At 29.3% G+C, this 15,572-nt stretch overlaps 1 protein-coding gene across 1 annotated transcript in view; it reads right to left on the bottom strand.

Annotated features, from left to right (window-relative positions):
• The window catches only part of LOC107455251 (zinc finger protein 850-like), an 18,917-nt gene extending 5,584 nt beyond the window's left edge, over window positions 1-13,333 (bottom strand). Inside the window, exons 1-2 of the mRNA XM_071185803.1 lie at window positions 12,537-13,333; window positions 10,528-10,723 (exon numbers count right to left, since the gene is read on the bottom strand). Of these exons, the coding sequence (XP_071041904.1) occupies window positions 10,528-10,723; window positions 12,537-12,986 (646 nt within the window). The 5' untranslated portion in view covers window positions 12,987-13,333. The remainder of the gene's footprint in view (window positions 1-10,527; window positions 10,724-12,536) is intronic.
• Between the last annotated feature and the right edge of the window lie 2,239 nt (window positions 13,334-15,572).

Genomic DNA, 15,572 nt, shown 5'->3' with positions numbered 1-15,572 from the left:
GCAATTATTCAAAATAATGCAAAGAAAATATACTTTTTACATTTCTATTAATTTTAATTATTAAAATGGTAACAAAATATTAAAGAAAAAAAACTATTTTTAAATAAACTGAAACTTATTCAATTAAAATAAGTTTTCAGTAATATTAAGCAATAATTATTTGTGGAAATAATTTTAAAAAATAAAGTTGTAAATTTAAATGTTTTTCAATGCAACTTTGAAATACTTTTGACATTATATTTAAATATTTTTTTAAAAATCACTTAGTAATTAAAATTTATCTTTCGTTTTATCTAAACGGTGTTACCATAAGCTAATTAGAGCAATTGTTTGAAGATAAGAAAGTAAGTCATAATCAGCAAATACAGTCTTCTATAAGATATTCATTCAAAAGTAAATTGTCCTTTCATTTTTAAAAAAATAAGAAAAATAATGTAGAAAAACATTGAAAATATTTGCCATTTAAATTACAAATGAAGAAATTCACATAAAAATGATAAAAAATTAAGATATTTATAAAATTACGTTACCTACATAAATTTACTTCGACGTTGTTTTAAAAGTGAAGAATATTCTGCCAACTTATCAAGCTTAATATTGTTAACAATATCTTTTTCTTCTTGGAGTAAAAGCAGTGAATTTAGGCATTCAGTGGTCATTGTTGTTCGAAGATAGTTTTTAATCAATTCATTGTGCAGTCATTGGTGCAGTTAACGCTAATAGATTTAACAATAAAAACTTATGAAAGCATTTATGCTAAAATGATTATTTTGCATTTTTAATGCGAAACTGTGGATTGAATTTTTACATAATTACAAAATTATTAAGTTTTTTTTTAATTAACGAAATAATAACGTACCTAATAATTAACTTAAACAAATGAAAAACTGTTAACTTTAGTAAAAAAGATTAAAGATAATATAAAAACATTAAATACATAAGAAATACAACAAAATTGCTAAAAAGAATTATTCATCGAAAAAAACTTAAACTTTTCTATTTTTAAGCACATTACATTTTCAATAAAATTAACATTAGTACATTTTTCTTCATACAGGATTGCAGTTTGGACTTATAAAAACAAAGCCTACGAGCAAATATAGAACTTGATATTCGATATTTCAATTAAATAAGATCTATGAAAAATAATTTCAACTAAAAAAATCTTTAAAAAAAATATTTCAAACACAAAATAAAAAGCTTAGTAAAAAGTGAAAAACGGAAAAAGAATTCCAATTTGAGGAATTCACATGTGGTTTATCTTTTTCTATCCCTAGCTCCTACTAATGAATATAAATAACATAACATTTTTAATTGCTATTTTTTCTTTTTTTTTTATCATTTTACTGCACAAAAGAGATTAAAAAGAATAATTTTACCTGCTTCATAAAAATCAATATTTACCCATATATATATATTTAAAAAAAAAACTCTTTTTTGAGAAAGTCTCATACCTTAATTTTTAAGCAATAATTTAATTGGAAAATAATAACACATTTAATGCAATTTAATTAAATTTAATATTTAAACAATAAGACTGCGAATAATAAATATGTATTCATAAAAAAATTATACTTATATTCAAAACTCAAGCTGCAGTGGATTGGATGATCGTTGACTTGTGAGCAGATTTTCTATTTTATTCAATAATAATATGAATTTATAAAAACGCTTTGAGTAACTAAATACCCGTACTAGACAGTTAAAGACAGGTCAGTGAAGTGATTGGGACCACAGCTGCATGTACATTGAGCCCCTTCCCTCCCCTTTTTAACAACATGAACAAAGATATTGTCTTTATTCTTAGAAAGAGTAAGAGAAAATATAGCTTAGGGCATTTCTAGCTAACCACTTTTAAAAGACCCTCGATTTTTCAAGTTGACAGAAATATCCGGGGTTTTGTCTGCTGCTTCACAAGATCGGAGTCGCATCACCACCCTTTTTTTGAGGCCTTTTCACAGTACCGGTAACGGCTTGATCAAAGAGAATAACCACTTTTCCGTGAATACTTAGAATTCCTGTATTTTTACCGTATTTTTATTGAAATAATTAATGAATCCAAAATTACAACATTTAATACTTTGAACTCGGCAACCATCCACAAATTGTGTGAAATGATAGAAGTGTCGATTCGATTGAGTGCAACTTAATTTAATGTTTCAGAATTCTTAGGATTCTTGAAAAAAATATTAAAAGCAGAATATAATATTTTATTTTCAAAACAGAAACTTTTATAAAGGTGAATTGAGGATCACATATATGTTTACTATTTTCCATACAGAATATCAAATTCTGTTTTGATGATTAATTGTTCTAAAGATATGAATTGGTCCCTGAACAATTTATTTTAGGTTAAGAAATTTTTAACTCAAATAATAATCCAATCATCATAGAATTTTAAAAGTTATGAACTGAAGAGTAGTTAACAAATTAAATGTGTTTTTTTTCTTAATGTTTAAAGTCCTTTAGAGTTAGTAAAATTCTTCAAAGTAGAAAAATAACTTTTAGTCATTGAAAATATAAATTATTTAATAATTTGTGTTATTTAAGCAGAATTTAGCAATTTAAATAAGATATTTTGAATAATAAAGTATCCTACTTAATAGGTACTCTTATTTGTAATTTTTCCCCAATATTTTGAAAGTGAAAGAAGAAAAAAAAGTTGCAGCACCGGCACAATAATTTCATTTAAAATTTATTAATTCTTTAAAAAAGACTCTAATAAATTACTTAAACTTCTAATGAAGAGTTAACATAATTCAGAGAATTAATATCTGAATTTTATGATACATTATTACCTAACTAAAAATTAAGGTCACTAAATTTTTTTTAAATTTAAGAATGTGTTGCTGAAATAATACAAGAGAAATGGTTTTTGAGATTTTGGCTTGTAATATCGGTCATCTTGTTATGAATTATCATAAATGGCTACTCTAAAGGAGAAAAAAGAAACTAAATTTAAAAACACATTTCACAACAAGATTTGCCGAGTTGGGTCTGGGATCCCGAAATGGACGAAACTCAGATAACATTGAAATCCGTTTAAGTCTCATCACCCATGAAATATCCGACAATGGAAGAATTTCGGCTAAGTCGGGATTTTGGCTTGTAAAAAAAAAAAAAAAAAAAAAAAAAAAAAAAAAAAAAAAAAAAAAAAANCCCCCCCCCCCCGTTGACGACGGGTCTGGTTACAACCCCGGAATTGAAGTCACCGATCACAAAGGTGTTGAAACTGTCAAGAAAAAAATCTTGCGATTTGTTACTTAGTCCCACAATCTTCATTTATGCAATGGAGGAATGAAGGCGTCCATTGATTTACTTACGCTGACCTATGCCAAGAAAACTATTCATCCCACACCTCTATTCGAAGTGTTTATTTCTCGTAACTATAGTACCAGCCAAGAAGCAAGACTGATGTCTGGAGGAGTTCTCCTAAAAGCAGCATTATATCTTTTCATCTGACTAATCTGGCAGTGCTAAATGTATTCATTTTTAGTAGAATTTATATGTGTTGTTTAACTTGCACGCATTTTTTTAGGGAATGGTTTCTTAGAAAGAAATATGCTTGTAAAAACAAGAACCAAACTTGTGAGCCTTATTAAAGAGTACTTCGTATTTAGGATGGTATGTGATTAAATGAGATTTTTTTTCAACTTGTTGGTCATCTTTGAGATAATCAGATAAAAATGCCACATGGTCGTTGCGTACCACGTGACATCACCCGTTATCATCATTTATCTCTGCAGGTCAAGAAATGAACCTACTAGATGACAAACTGAGAGAGAAATCAGTTAATTGTAATGAATTTTAAGTTTAGAACGTAGTGGTATGTTTTAATTTACTGTAAAAGAATTTTGGTTACATTTTCTAATTAAATCCCATCACATGGAGAAAGTTACGCCCACTTTTTCAGGTGGTTCAAGATCCATCCTCCAATGCTATTTTAAGTGAAAACTTTCATTCAGCATGGAGTTACTGCAACATACTTAAATTCCAGCCAATTTATTCGAAACCAAGTTTCCATTAGATTTCTGTCAACGAAAAATAAAGCACTTATTTATTAAGTTTTATAAGTTGCAAGTATATCGAACATGAAAAAAGCAAAGAAACCAAGGAAAGAAATAAAAATAAAAACACGGTAAAAAAGATTACAGAGAAAAAAAGAATGAATGGAAATACTTAGTATTTTTTTCTTCTATTTTATTTTATTTACCTTTTTCAATGCTGTCCTTTTTTTTGTTGCATTTTTATCTTATTTTTTATATTTTGCCTTGAAGAGATAGTTTCAGCATGTCTAAATTTTCAAACTTCAATGTTGAGTGAACAATATTGTTTTACAGATTAATTCCTAATTATTTTCTAATTTGTGTTATAACTATTACATAAAGTATTTACTCTAACATATTCACTAAGACTAAACTCCCACAAAAGGCATTCAGTCTGAAACTTGTATGACGTTAGGTGCACAGAACGCACCCTTATCATTAGTAGAGCCACATTTTTCTTTTGGATTAATAGTGTGATAGAGATATTCTATTGCTGGTAATGTAGTGATTGAATGAGATAACACATAAACAATAAAATTAGACTTTTTTTAGTTTCAATTTATTTATTGATCGGTATGTGGCTATAGTTAAGAAAACTTATTGTTGTAATCTTCATTTTCAATCTATAACTTTTAAGTTCCTATTTTCTTGCTTTTGTGCCTAAAACGATAGAATCTTACAATGTTACGACCCCTCTACCAGCAAATAGTTTCCTTATTAAAAAATAAACAAATGAAAAACGAATAAAAATTGCCTGAAATAATGAATGAAATTAAGAATAAAAATTATCTGAATTTTCAACGTGATCGCGGTAGCATAAATGGACTACTTCGCCAGAAAAATATTTTTAAGGCTATCTAAAACCACGTGTTTATGGATGGTTGACGGAATGTGAACAATAACAGAGATGCAAACTTACTCCGGACAGCTGAAAAATATTTTCGAGTGTTAGTCTTTTAATCACCAATACTTCTAAATTAGGGCTTTCCGACTTACATGAGGCTGCAATTAGCAACACCAGTCAAATGGCAGGCCGTAATTTTATCAAAATTTATATAGGACTCTTTTATGTTTAAAGGAACATAATATATTACTGTCAGATTTTTATCAAGTTGTACAAAACGAAAGTATTAAATTACAAATTAAAATAAGGAGTAGATTTTTTAAAAATATTCAATTGTATATTAAAAAATTCTATCTACAATAACTTAAATGTGCACCAATGTATTAAACAATTACTGTGCAACAGATATCAAATTGTTAAGATTATCAATTGTAAAACTTAAAAGTATTTAAAACCTATACAGATTTTTTATGAAAATTGTCCGCAGAAAAATGACAACAAATATATTTTTGTTCGTATTCCTATGAATAAACCATTATGTACATTCTCCGCAAAGCGAACACTCATTTTGGCCCTGAAGCGTTATTTTCTATCTCTTCAAACTGGACACTACTTTTTCTAAATTTGAAAAAGAAAACTGTTTCTGCTTTTAATTGCAAGGGAAAAAATGCAACTTTTCGCCATTTTTAAAACCTGTAAATTTTTTGCCTTATTCATAACTAAAAATATTGTTAAGCTATTTCACTACTGAGGAATCAATCTTTCTCCTATCACCTTGCCTTATGAAAGGAGAGAAAATGTTATTGCTCTCCTGAAATAATTCGGACATTAGGCATCTTTTGTCCTTTTCATCTGGATCACTCAGGATATATGACCTCTCAATGCTTCTTCCCCATTGAAAATTTCTTTAATTTTCTTATCAATTTGAAGATTGCATTTAACACAGCTGGGGTAAAAAAAGAGAACAGAAATTGAATCTTTGATGTGTTCATATAAATGAAACGCTTATTCAGACACTTGATAGCTGATCAGTTGTAAATAATCAACTCCATAGGTGCTCATGACTTAACTGCGAATCGTGTGAGGTTTACTTTCAAGAAAGTATTAACTATGTTCTCTATCAAATGATACGTAGGTGTAAGGAGATGTAAACTTAATAATTGACACCGAATGAGGACTAAAAGCTCCTATTCGGTATCATATGTCTAACTTGAGTATCTATGCTAATAGGAAAATTATATTCATTTATCTGTAGCTTCACCTAGAATTATGTATTTATGTCAAACTTCTTGCTGGATATTTTGGGTAGCTCAGTCGCCACGGACTGATTCGTCGATTCTGTGATGTACTGTGCTCTCATGACATAATTGTATAAGCTTATGCTAGTATATCAAACTTCGTTATATATTGCTTTTTATCTTTCTTAAAGTTTAAATAAATATCCTTGTAGATAGTTATTGTAGATTATTTAATTATTTCTACATCTTCGAAAATATTCTAAAAACAGTTTACGATGTTAAACTTCGTTATTAGGGTACCCTTCCCGTAAACGGACAATTTTTTCAGTCCCAAGAATATCCGCTTAACGGAGGTTTTACTGTATATGTTTATCCAGAAAAAGTAAGTTTGTATGTCTGATCGAGTTTTAAATATACGACTTCCTTAAAATTATATTTCTCAAGGATTATTCAAGAGATTTCGCTCAAATTTTGTATTTCTTCATGTGAAAATAATAAAAAACTTTAAAATGATATAAAAACTGTTTATCTTATAATTCAAATTTTTTTCCGAGTATTTTTAAATAAATATTTACTAAAAGTTGTGTGCTAAAATTTTCCAATTCGATTAAAAAGTTCTCGAGATATGGCAAAATACGCACAAAATAAATTTAACGTTAAAGGGTTAAAACTTTGGGTAGCTCTCGTGACCAAATTTCCAAGATTGTGGCAACCCCTTATACTTTGCGGTACAGAAATCCGTATGCGTCATAAAAAATGCATGTATATTCAGAGAAAGTACGCTTTGGTGTCTGATTTCGAACTTAAAATATCCTCTGCACTCAAAACACAATGATCACGTTGTGAGCCAAACGGCTTTAACATACACCGGAAACAGTTACCCGGAAGTTGTACGGAGCTTGCAGCGTTCTCAAGTGTAAAAAACACCATCCATATTCCATTTTTTTTAAGGATTCTTTAATGTTTGTTATGATAATAAATTGTTATGATCACTACTTTGAGAAAATTTTAAAAATTAGGGGAAAATCAATGACTACATTAATTGTACACAAATTCATTATGATGAAAAATGTTGCTTTCATAAAAAAAATAGAACTTGGTAAAAAATGAAAGATTCTGTAAATTCACTAAATATAGAATTTTATTTTTTGAATTTCTTAGAAATCATAATTCTTTAAAAATTAGTTGACCTCCCCCCCCCTTTTATTAGGATAAGAAAAAACTATTAACTATTGTACAGAATAACTAAGTAATAACCAGATTTTTTTTAACGTCTTTTCTTTAATAGTACATAACAGATGACAATCACATATCTTTATAATTATGCTCACTCATTATGATTTTTCCATTTCAAAGATATTTTTCGTAAACATTTATTATTTATTACGTTAAATTTGATTTGCTGCTTTAAATTTCAAAAGAATTATATACCTACTTTTAATTATTTTTTTTAAATGAAAATTGCGTAGATTTAGTTTAAAGTAAATTAAATTGAATATTATTAACATAAAACGAAAGATGTACAAACCTCACTTTTGAAACTATATATTTAGGGAAAAGTTATTATTTCATATAAAAAATGTATTTCGTTAGAAAAAAATCAGTTGAGTTTTTATTTTCTGTTAACTGATTTTTTTCTCTCCATTAATACTAAAAAGAAGTTTTAACATAAAAGTTAATTATATTTTTCAACAGCTTTAATTTTGGTNTTTTCCAAGAGTTTTTTTCGCAAATTTCTTTCTACTTCCTTAATCCTTCTGCCCAATGCTTTTGATTTTTTTTTTTTTCGATCGACATGACAATGGTAGACAACGTTCTGTTTTATCTCTTAACCATTCCATTTTCTTGAGAATGGGATGTTAGAATTCAATGTTCGCACGATGCCATTTTCATTGCAAAACCTCTGAAATTCACGTAAAGTGAAACAGGAACCTCTATCGATACGAATCGATTCGGTATTCTTCAACGAAACTCTTAAATTATTTCAAAACTTTCTTAGACGGGATGTCATTCTTAGGTGTCTTTTGCAGGATAGAGAGGTACAAATCTTACCAATAATGACAAACGATTCCTTATGCAGCCTTTTGAAAGTGCAACTTCAATTATAATCATACTGTAGTATTATATGCGGCCTATGCGGTACACCCTGTGTTTAGGGAGCAGCACCGTTTGAAAATTTAGGAATAATTGCGTACCCTCAACTCGAGAGAAAGCAACTGAAATTGACCTGTTGTGTATAAACAAGACGGCAAGTTGCCGTTGCAGTTACTATGCTTTTTTTTCTTGTCACGCTAAATTCAATTTTCAGATCAGATTTAATTGAGTACCTGCAAGCAACGTCACACGTGGGAGTCGAACCTAATTGGCTGCTTAATCGCGTTTTCAGCAAAGGTCATGAAATAGCATCCCATCAGCATCGAGATTCACGCGTGACGTTCCTTGAAGGTTACGAATCCCATCCGCAACAAACGGGAACTGTGCTGTGAAAATCTAAGCAAATGTATAATACCTATTGTTTCAGGTTTCGGTATGACAACGCCCAAGACGGTGGCAGGTCGGGTGGTGGTCATCTTCTACGGATTCCTGGGATGCTCGGGAGCGATCCTCTTCTTCAATCTCTTTCTGGAGCGAATCATCACTTTTCTTGCTTACCTCCTCCGCCTTCTACACGAGAAAGATCTCAGGAAGAAAGGATCCCTGGACAGGAGGGATTCTACATCCTCCTTTGACTATAATCTAGACGAATGGAAGCCTTCAGTAAGTATTCCTCCTTTATCAAAGAGACCCAATGTACCCAAGTAGTACACCTATATGGCAAAAATATAATTCCAATACATTTTTTGATTACAGTAATCAATTACTAGCAATCATGATTACAAGATAACATAATTTTGATTACAACTGTGATTACCATAATCGATTACAGTAATCAATTGCATGTAACTGTGATTACAACTTGGATTACGCTTGTAATCGTGATTACAATAGTCGATTACTGTAATCGTGATTACAACTTTTGAAAAGTTTGATTACAGTTGTAATCATGATTACATGAAATCATATGTTTTGATTACTTGTAATCAGTTTGATTACTTGTCATCAATTGATTTCAGTAATTGGTTATGCAATCACGATTACAATTGTAATCAAAATTATGATTACAAGTAATTTATTACTGTGATAGAGTGCTGTGATCACGATTGCAGTTGTAATCATGATTACAAATAATTAATTACTGTAAATGGAAAATGAAATTAATTACATTTTTTCTCTACTCTGATGTAACCAAAGATTATGATTATTTGTAATTGCAATTACCTGCAATCGTGATTACAAGTCATTGATTATATAGCAGTAATTATCTGTAATCAAGGCCGAACTCTGACATAAGCAAATTTGTGGAGCAATGAATACAATTAAGTTTTTTGCAAAATGTACGAAAAAAATTATTAGCATAAATTTATCACAATTTTAGCAAAGATATGGTAATCATTATTTTCCTTTTTTATTTATTCTGAATGAAATTTAGAATTCTATTTCAATTAAGAATAAGGCAAAAAAAGACCACAAAAATCTTTCACATGCTGCTTTTAGTGTTAATCAAATGTTTCACAGTAATTTGACTTAGAGAATATTTTTGATAAAAAAAAATATTAATTGCATAGCCACACAACTATTACAGATATACTGAGAATAGAAACGTAATTAATTTTGAATGTAAAACATGATTTTAGAACAATAAAAGTTAAATTATGTTTGTCAATTAAGTTGAATTTTGTACGTAATGTGAAAAACTACTTAGATTACTTACATAGGTTAATAACTTTATGTACTATATCAATGTAAAATAAGTTTATTTAAAAACACTAGAGAGACATTAGAGCAATAAAAATTAGGGTGACCTGGGGTAATTCCTGATGCAAACATCTATTTTGTGTAAAAATGCAAACATCTATTTTGTGAAAAAACTATTCAAGATAGAATTTAATATTTACTGGAAGTTTGAGGTTATATGAGATGAGTCCTATGCTACCTTCGTTTGTTTGAAAATCTAATTAGAATTTAACAGATTTTAAATTTTTAGCGATCAGGAATTACCCCTTCTCTTGATCATTTCTGGGGTAATTCCTGATCACTTCTGGGGTAATTACTGATCAGCAGTTTTCATAGTTAAGGGGCTGTTTAAAAATAACTATACAATGGTAATTAACAAATAAGATCTCAAGATCAAACAAATAAACCAAAAAGATATGTTTAAGCAGCTAATAAAACGATTTATTTAAAAGCAGAAATAAAGATAAACACTTTAAATTTTCCAAAAATCTTTGCATCGTGCCATACATTTTAGGCAAGCATCCAACTCATTCTCATGTTCTGCTGGAATATAAGAAAGAGTTACCACATGTGTTACTTTTGCTGGATTTTTTAACTTCATAATGTGAGAGTAAAGTTAAGTAAAGTATGTCAACAACTCTGGCATCAGCTCTCACACTGAAATTTTCATTTTCAATGATTACAGGAAATTCACTACTTTTGCTTTCTAGTAGCTTAGTATCCTTTTTAGGCTTATAATTTCTCACCATATTTATATTAGGCTATTTATAAACTTAAAAACTATTCTAACAATGTACACACATAAAATTAAGATAGAAGCAAGGTAAGACAAACCAGAAATGGTGCAAATCGGAACACATTTGTATTGTATACAGTTAAAAACAAATCTTGTGATTACAGTTAGAATATATTTTATAGTTGTTCCACTTAATAAATATGAACTGTTATTTAAGAAAAGACAATTAGCTATTTATTAGCCATTTTTTATACTATTTATAAGAAGAAATGACACTGATCAGGAATTACCCCAGTGATCAATAATTACCCCATCTGTAGGGGGCAACATTTGATATAGTTTCCCATAATCAATTATACTGTTTACAGTAGATGTGAAACAATTAAACAAAAGCTTACACTATTTTTATATCGAAGAAAAAGAAAGTAACTCAAAATATTTATTATTAAGAGAAGGAATATCTTTGCAGAAATGTGCACATTTTGAAACCCATCTTTGAAATGGAAAATACAGAAAGCAGTTTAAAATATACTTACTTTGCTAGATCAAACAAAAAACTATTATTAAGTAAATGTAGTTACACTTTAGTAAAGTGTACAAGCATTCTTGTCCACGTCTCCCATTTAAAAAAAAAAAATTTTTTTAAATAAAACTTAGGTGATCATTATTTACCCCAGAAACAGAGTGATCGTGAATCACCCTAAGTTTTGTTTGTCAACAAAGTTGAATTTTGTACACGTGCAAAACTACTTATTACTCACAATAAGTTAAAAGTAAAATAAATTTATTCAAAAACATGCAACAAAATTTTTTTTTCTTACTTATTACTAGTTGACTGCTACATTAAAGAGCATTCTTTTTATGTATAAAACCAAAAAAAATTTCCCCTTAAAATTCTGAAAAACATCCAAAAACATGTTTATAAATTTTTTTAAAGAATGTATATTCTGTAATGTTTCTTCTTTCAAAATAAAATGCATAATTTAAATAAATGAATTATTTTTGATAACGTTCCATTTCTAAATGATGAAATATTAGATTAATGAGTAAAATATCACATTGATTGCATTTTATCAAATAAATCATTTTCTACCTGCATCTAAGTCTTCACAATTATTTCAATTCGTTCCATTTCTAAATGATGAAATATTAGATTAATGAGTAAAATATCACATTGATTGCATTTTATCAAATAAATCATTTTCTACCTGCATCTAAGTCTTCACAATTATTTCAATTCTTATGTTAAATTGTAAAATTTGAAGTTACAAGAGAAAAAGCAACAAGATTATCAAGTTCAAGTAAACTTTTTTATCATAGCTCCCAATTTTTTAGATAATTTTTATGTTTAAAATGGTAGTTTTTATAATTAAACCTAATTGTGAATTCATATTCCAATTTTCATTTTTTATTAAATTCAAGTATTTTGACACATAATTAAATTTGTTTACAAATTTAATTATTAAAATTAAAAATCTGGATCTTTACTCCTAATTTTTTAAAAAAAACTTTCTTACACACTTTGAAAATAATGATTTAAAAATTATGCCTTGGTTTAAAAAAAAAAAACGTTTTAAAATGGAAAAATCATGTTAATGGTTCAAAGTTCAGACACATCAAAAAGAAAAGAATCAGAGAGCAAAACGTTAAATTTTTATTTATTTTCCTAAAAATTAACAATGAGACCCTCAAAATAAAATATAAACTCTTTATGAAGATAAACTCTAAGAATTAACAACAAGAATCAGGTTTCATACTGGTATGAACACAAAATGCTCAGTCAGACAAATTCTACGTAGAAAATTCTTATTACATATACTGCAGGGAAAATGTTTCTAACCAGTGTGAACACGACTGTGTGTAGTCAGATAACTTCTTCGTGCAAAACTTTTATTACATACACTACAAGAATAAGGTTTCTCACCAGTGTGAGCAGGACTGTGTTCAGTTAGACTACTTCTATGGGAAAAACTCTTATTACATACACTACAAGAATAAGGTTTCTCACCAGTGTGGACACGACTGTGTGCAGTCAGATTACTTTTCCGTGAAAAACTCTCATTACATACACTACAAGAATAAGGTTTCTCACCAGTGTGAACTAGATTGTGTGAAGTTAGAACAACTTTTTGTGAAAAACTCTTACTGCATATACTACAAGAAAAAGGTTTCTCACCAGTATGAACATAACTGTGTTTAGTCAGATTACTTCTGCTTGAAAAACTCTTATTACATACATTACAGGAAAATGATTTCCCAGCCATTTGAACAGGATAGTGTTTAGTCATGTCACTTCTATGGGAAAAACTCTGATTACAAGAATCAGGTTAATAACCAGTATTACTTTTCTAAGAAAAACTCTTATCACATAAGAATAAGTATTCTCAATAACATGAATGAGTCCTAATACTTAGAAATATTAGTTCATTTCAAATCACCTTGCGTAAAAATGTGTGCATTTAAATAAAACTGTTGCAACTAGTAAACTTTTCTAAGAAAAACTGTCATTACATGTTACACAAGAATAAATATTTTCGTTATCACCAACATGAATAGTCGTCTAATACTTATTAGTCTTCGTTCATTTCATATATCATTTCGTTCTTTAAATTAACTGACTAGTTTATGTTTGTAGTATAATGAGGCGAGATCTTTTTTTAAGCTTATAGCTTTTTATATTCATTAATAAGGCTTTGCTTGAGGCTAGACAGATAGCAGATATGATACGATGAATGGCTGACTGTATAGGCGATCGCAACGCTCGAATACGACATCTAGGGAGAAGACGGGATCCATGTATCCCGCATTTAACTACCAAACATTAAGTTTACTAATTCAAATAATTTCAACATCAATGGCCTTTGATTCAGTTTGTAATCATATAATTTACGGAGGTGGCCTTTTTGGTCAGGCACTCCGGTGCACCTATTACTAGTTTCCGCATTTAACTATATTAACTCATTGTTATCGATACATCATTTTTATATAATTTTGATTTGATCAATTTCATATTATCAATTACTGATTCGAATCAAGGATTGCTTCTCTTTTATTATTGTAGTTAAATATATCATTTAAATATTTTATTTCTAAAATAACAACAATGTCTCTTCGCTCTTAACAATGTTTAATTTCAATATTTTCACCAATTCTAAGGAACTGACAGATTGTTGGAGACTATTGTTTCTTTAATATTTCTACAATGTTCAGTATTTTTATGCATTGTTAGAAGAGTACAATGAGAAAAGAACATAAAAAATGCTCATTCTATTTTTGATGCTTGCCTGTGTAACATTAAAAACATGAATCGCTTTCTAAAACTGTTTAAAAAAGGAAAATCGAATGATGATCCAAACGGTAAATTTTTAACACAAGTTATATTCTTTAGTTCTATCATTTTTATTAAATGACGTTTATATTTTCATAATAAAAATATTTTATTTTAAATTGAAAACTTTCAAACATTCAAGTTGAAAAAATTGAAAGGCAAAATTATTTATAAAATAAATATAAAAAGCACACGGGAAACTTCGAGTTTTTTTTCTGTTGTATGCGAAAGAATGAAAACATTCTCCCGTTTGGTCTTAATATTTTTGGACAAAAATAGGGACTATTTCTGTAGCATGACATTTTTTAGTGGATCTTGAATATTTTCACGCCACTGATTTCAAATCAGCAATAGGTTCTTCTCTCCAAGCTACAGTCTTTTAATGACTTTTCAGCCTGGTTTTTGTTATGCTTTCTTGTTATGAATTGTTTCTTGATGTGCTTCAGAACAAGTCATAATAGGAATGCGTACCTAGTCACGTGTGAGGACATTTCAGGGTATGAGTTTTCCATTCAATTTTAATCCTGATGCTATGCCCTAACTCCTCTAGAAGTTTGTCGCAGCATTTCTGTGATTCTCTGCTATATATAACATTTTTAAGCTTGTACATTTCAACAAAAATTAATTAAAAATGTAATTTTAAAAAGAAATTTAGCTTTAGAAGCAAAACTAATTTTAGATTTGAGATCCCCACACCCGAATTAGTAAAATTCGAGTTAAGGAAGAAAAAAAAAACATTGTTCCTCAGTGTAATCTTATGACTTGTGAACAAAAAAAAGTGTGTAATTTTAAAAATTAATCATTGAGATTAAATTTTTTTCTGATACGTTTTCGCAATTTTTAAATTATTTTCGAAATCTAACTTTAAGCCCTTCTTTTCTTCCCTTAAACTAACCTAAAAATGGGTGAGAAGAGAGCACTTAGGAAGGGCTCGTATGTTAATTCTTACAAATATTTTCGTGAGAACACTTCAAGAGAAGAAAGCAGCTAATAAAACCATTTAACTATAGTTCATCTAAAATACGAACTCCCCCAGACATTCGTCTGGTGACTATGGTAACGAGGCATTACTATTTCAAGTAGGGGTGCGGGGTCACTATCATGTAGTGGTTTCGGCTCGGCTCGGATTGGCGAGAAAAAGGGAATCTCTTTCTTGTTGTTTCTAATCCCCAAGAGGTCCATCCCAATTAGATCAAATCCATAAGTTCAAAAATGTCCAGAAAGTCTAAAAACAGATGAGGTTTTGATAAAACCTCGACACAATTCGAATCGACACAATTTAGAATAAGCTCGAAAGAAGCCTGAGCAGTCCCACATTTAGTACAAAGTCAAAAAGTCTTTCGCCCCTAAACATACGAGAGACACTTTAAGTGACCACTGGCAAAGCGAGAGAAACAAGTCTATTGGCTTCTAAGTCCCTCAAAAGGCAAGGCACCACCAGGACGTTCATCTCTTTCTTCTATTGTGTTGGTGAAGCTACCCTCCCTAGAATGCGCCATTCTTGTTTCCATAGCACCAGACGACCTCAGACATTGTGGCCTGAGGA

This window comes from Parasteatoda tepidariorum, chromosome 9, assembly GCF_043381705.1.
Source record: "Parasteatoda tepidariorum isolate YZ-2023 chromosome 9, CAS_Ptep_4.0, whole genome shotgun sequence".
Lineage (NCBI taxonomy): Eukaryota > Metazoa > Arthropoda > Arachnida > Araneae > Theridiidae > Parasteatoda > Parasteatoda tepidariorum.
Note: the sequence above shows the minus strand (reverse complement) of the source record. Positions and strands in the feature narration are given on the sequence as shown.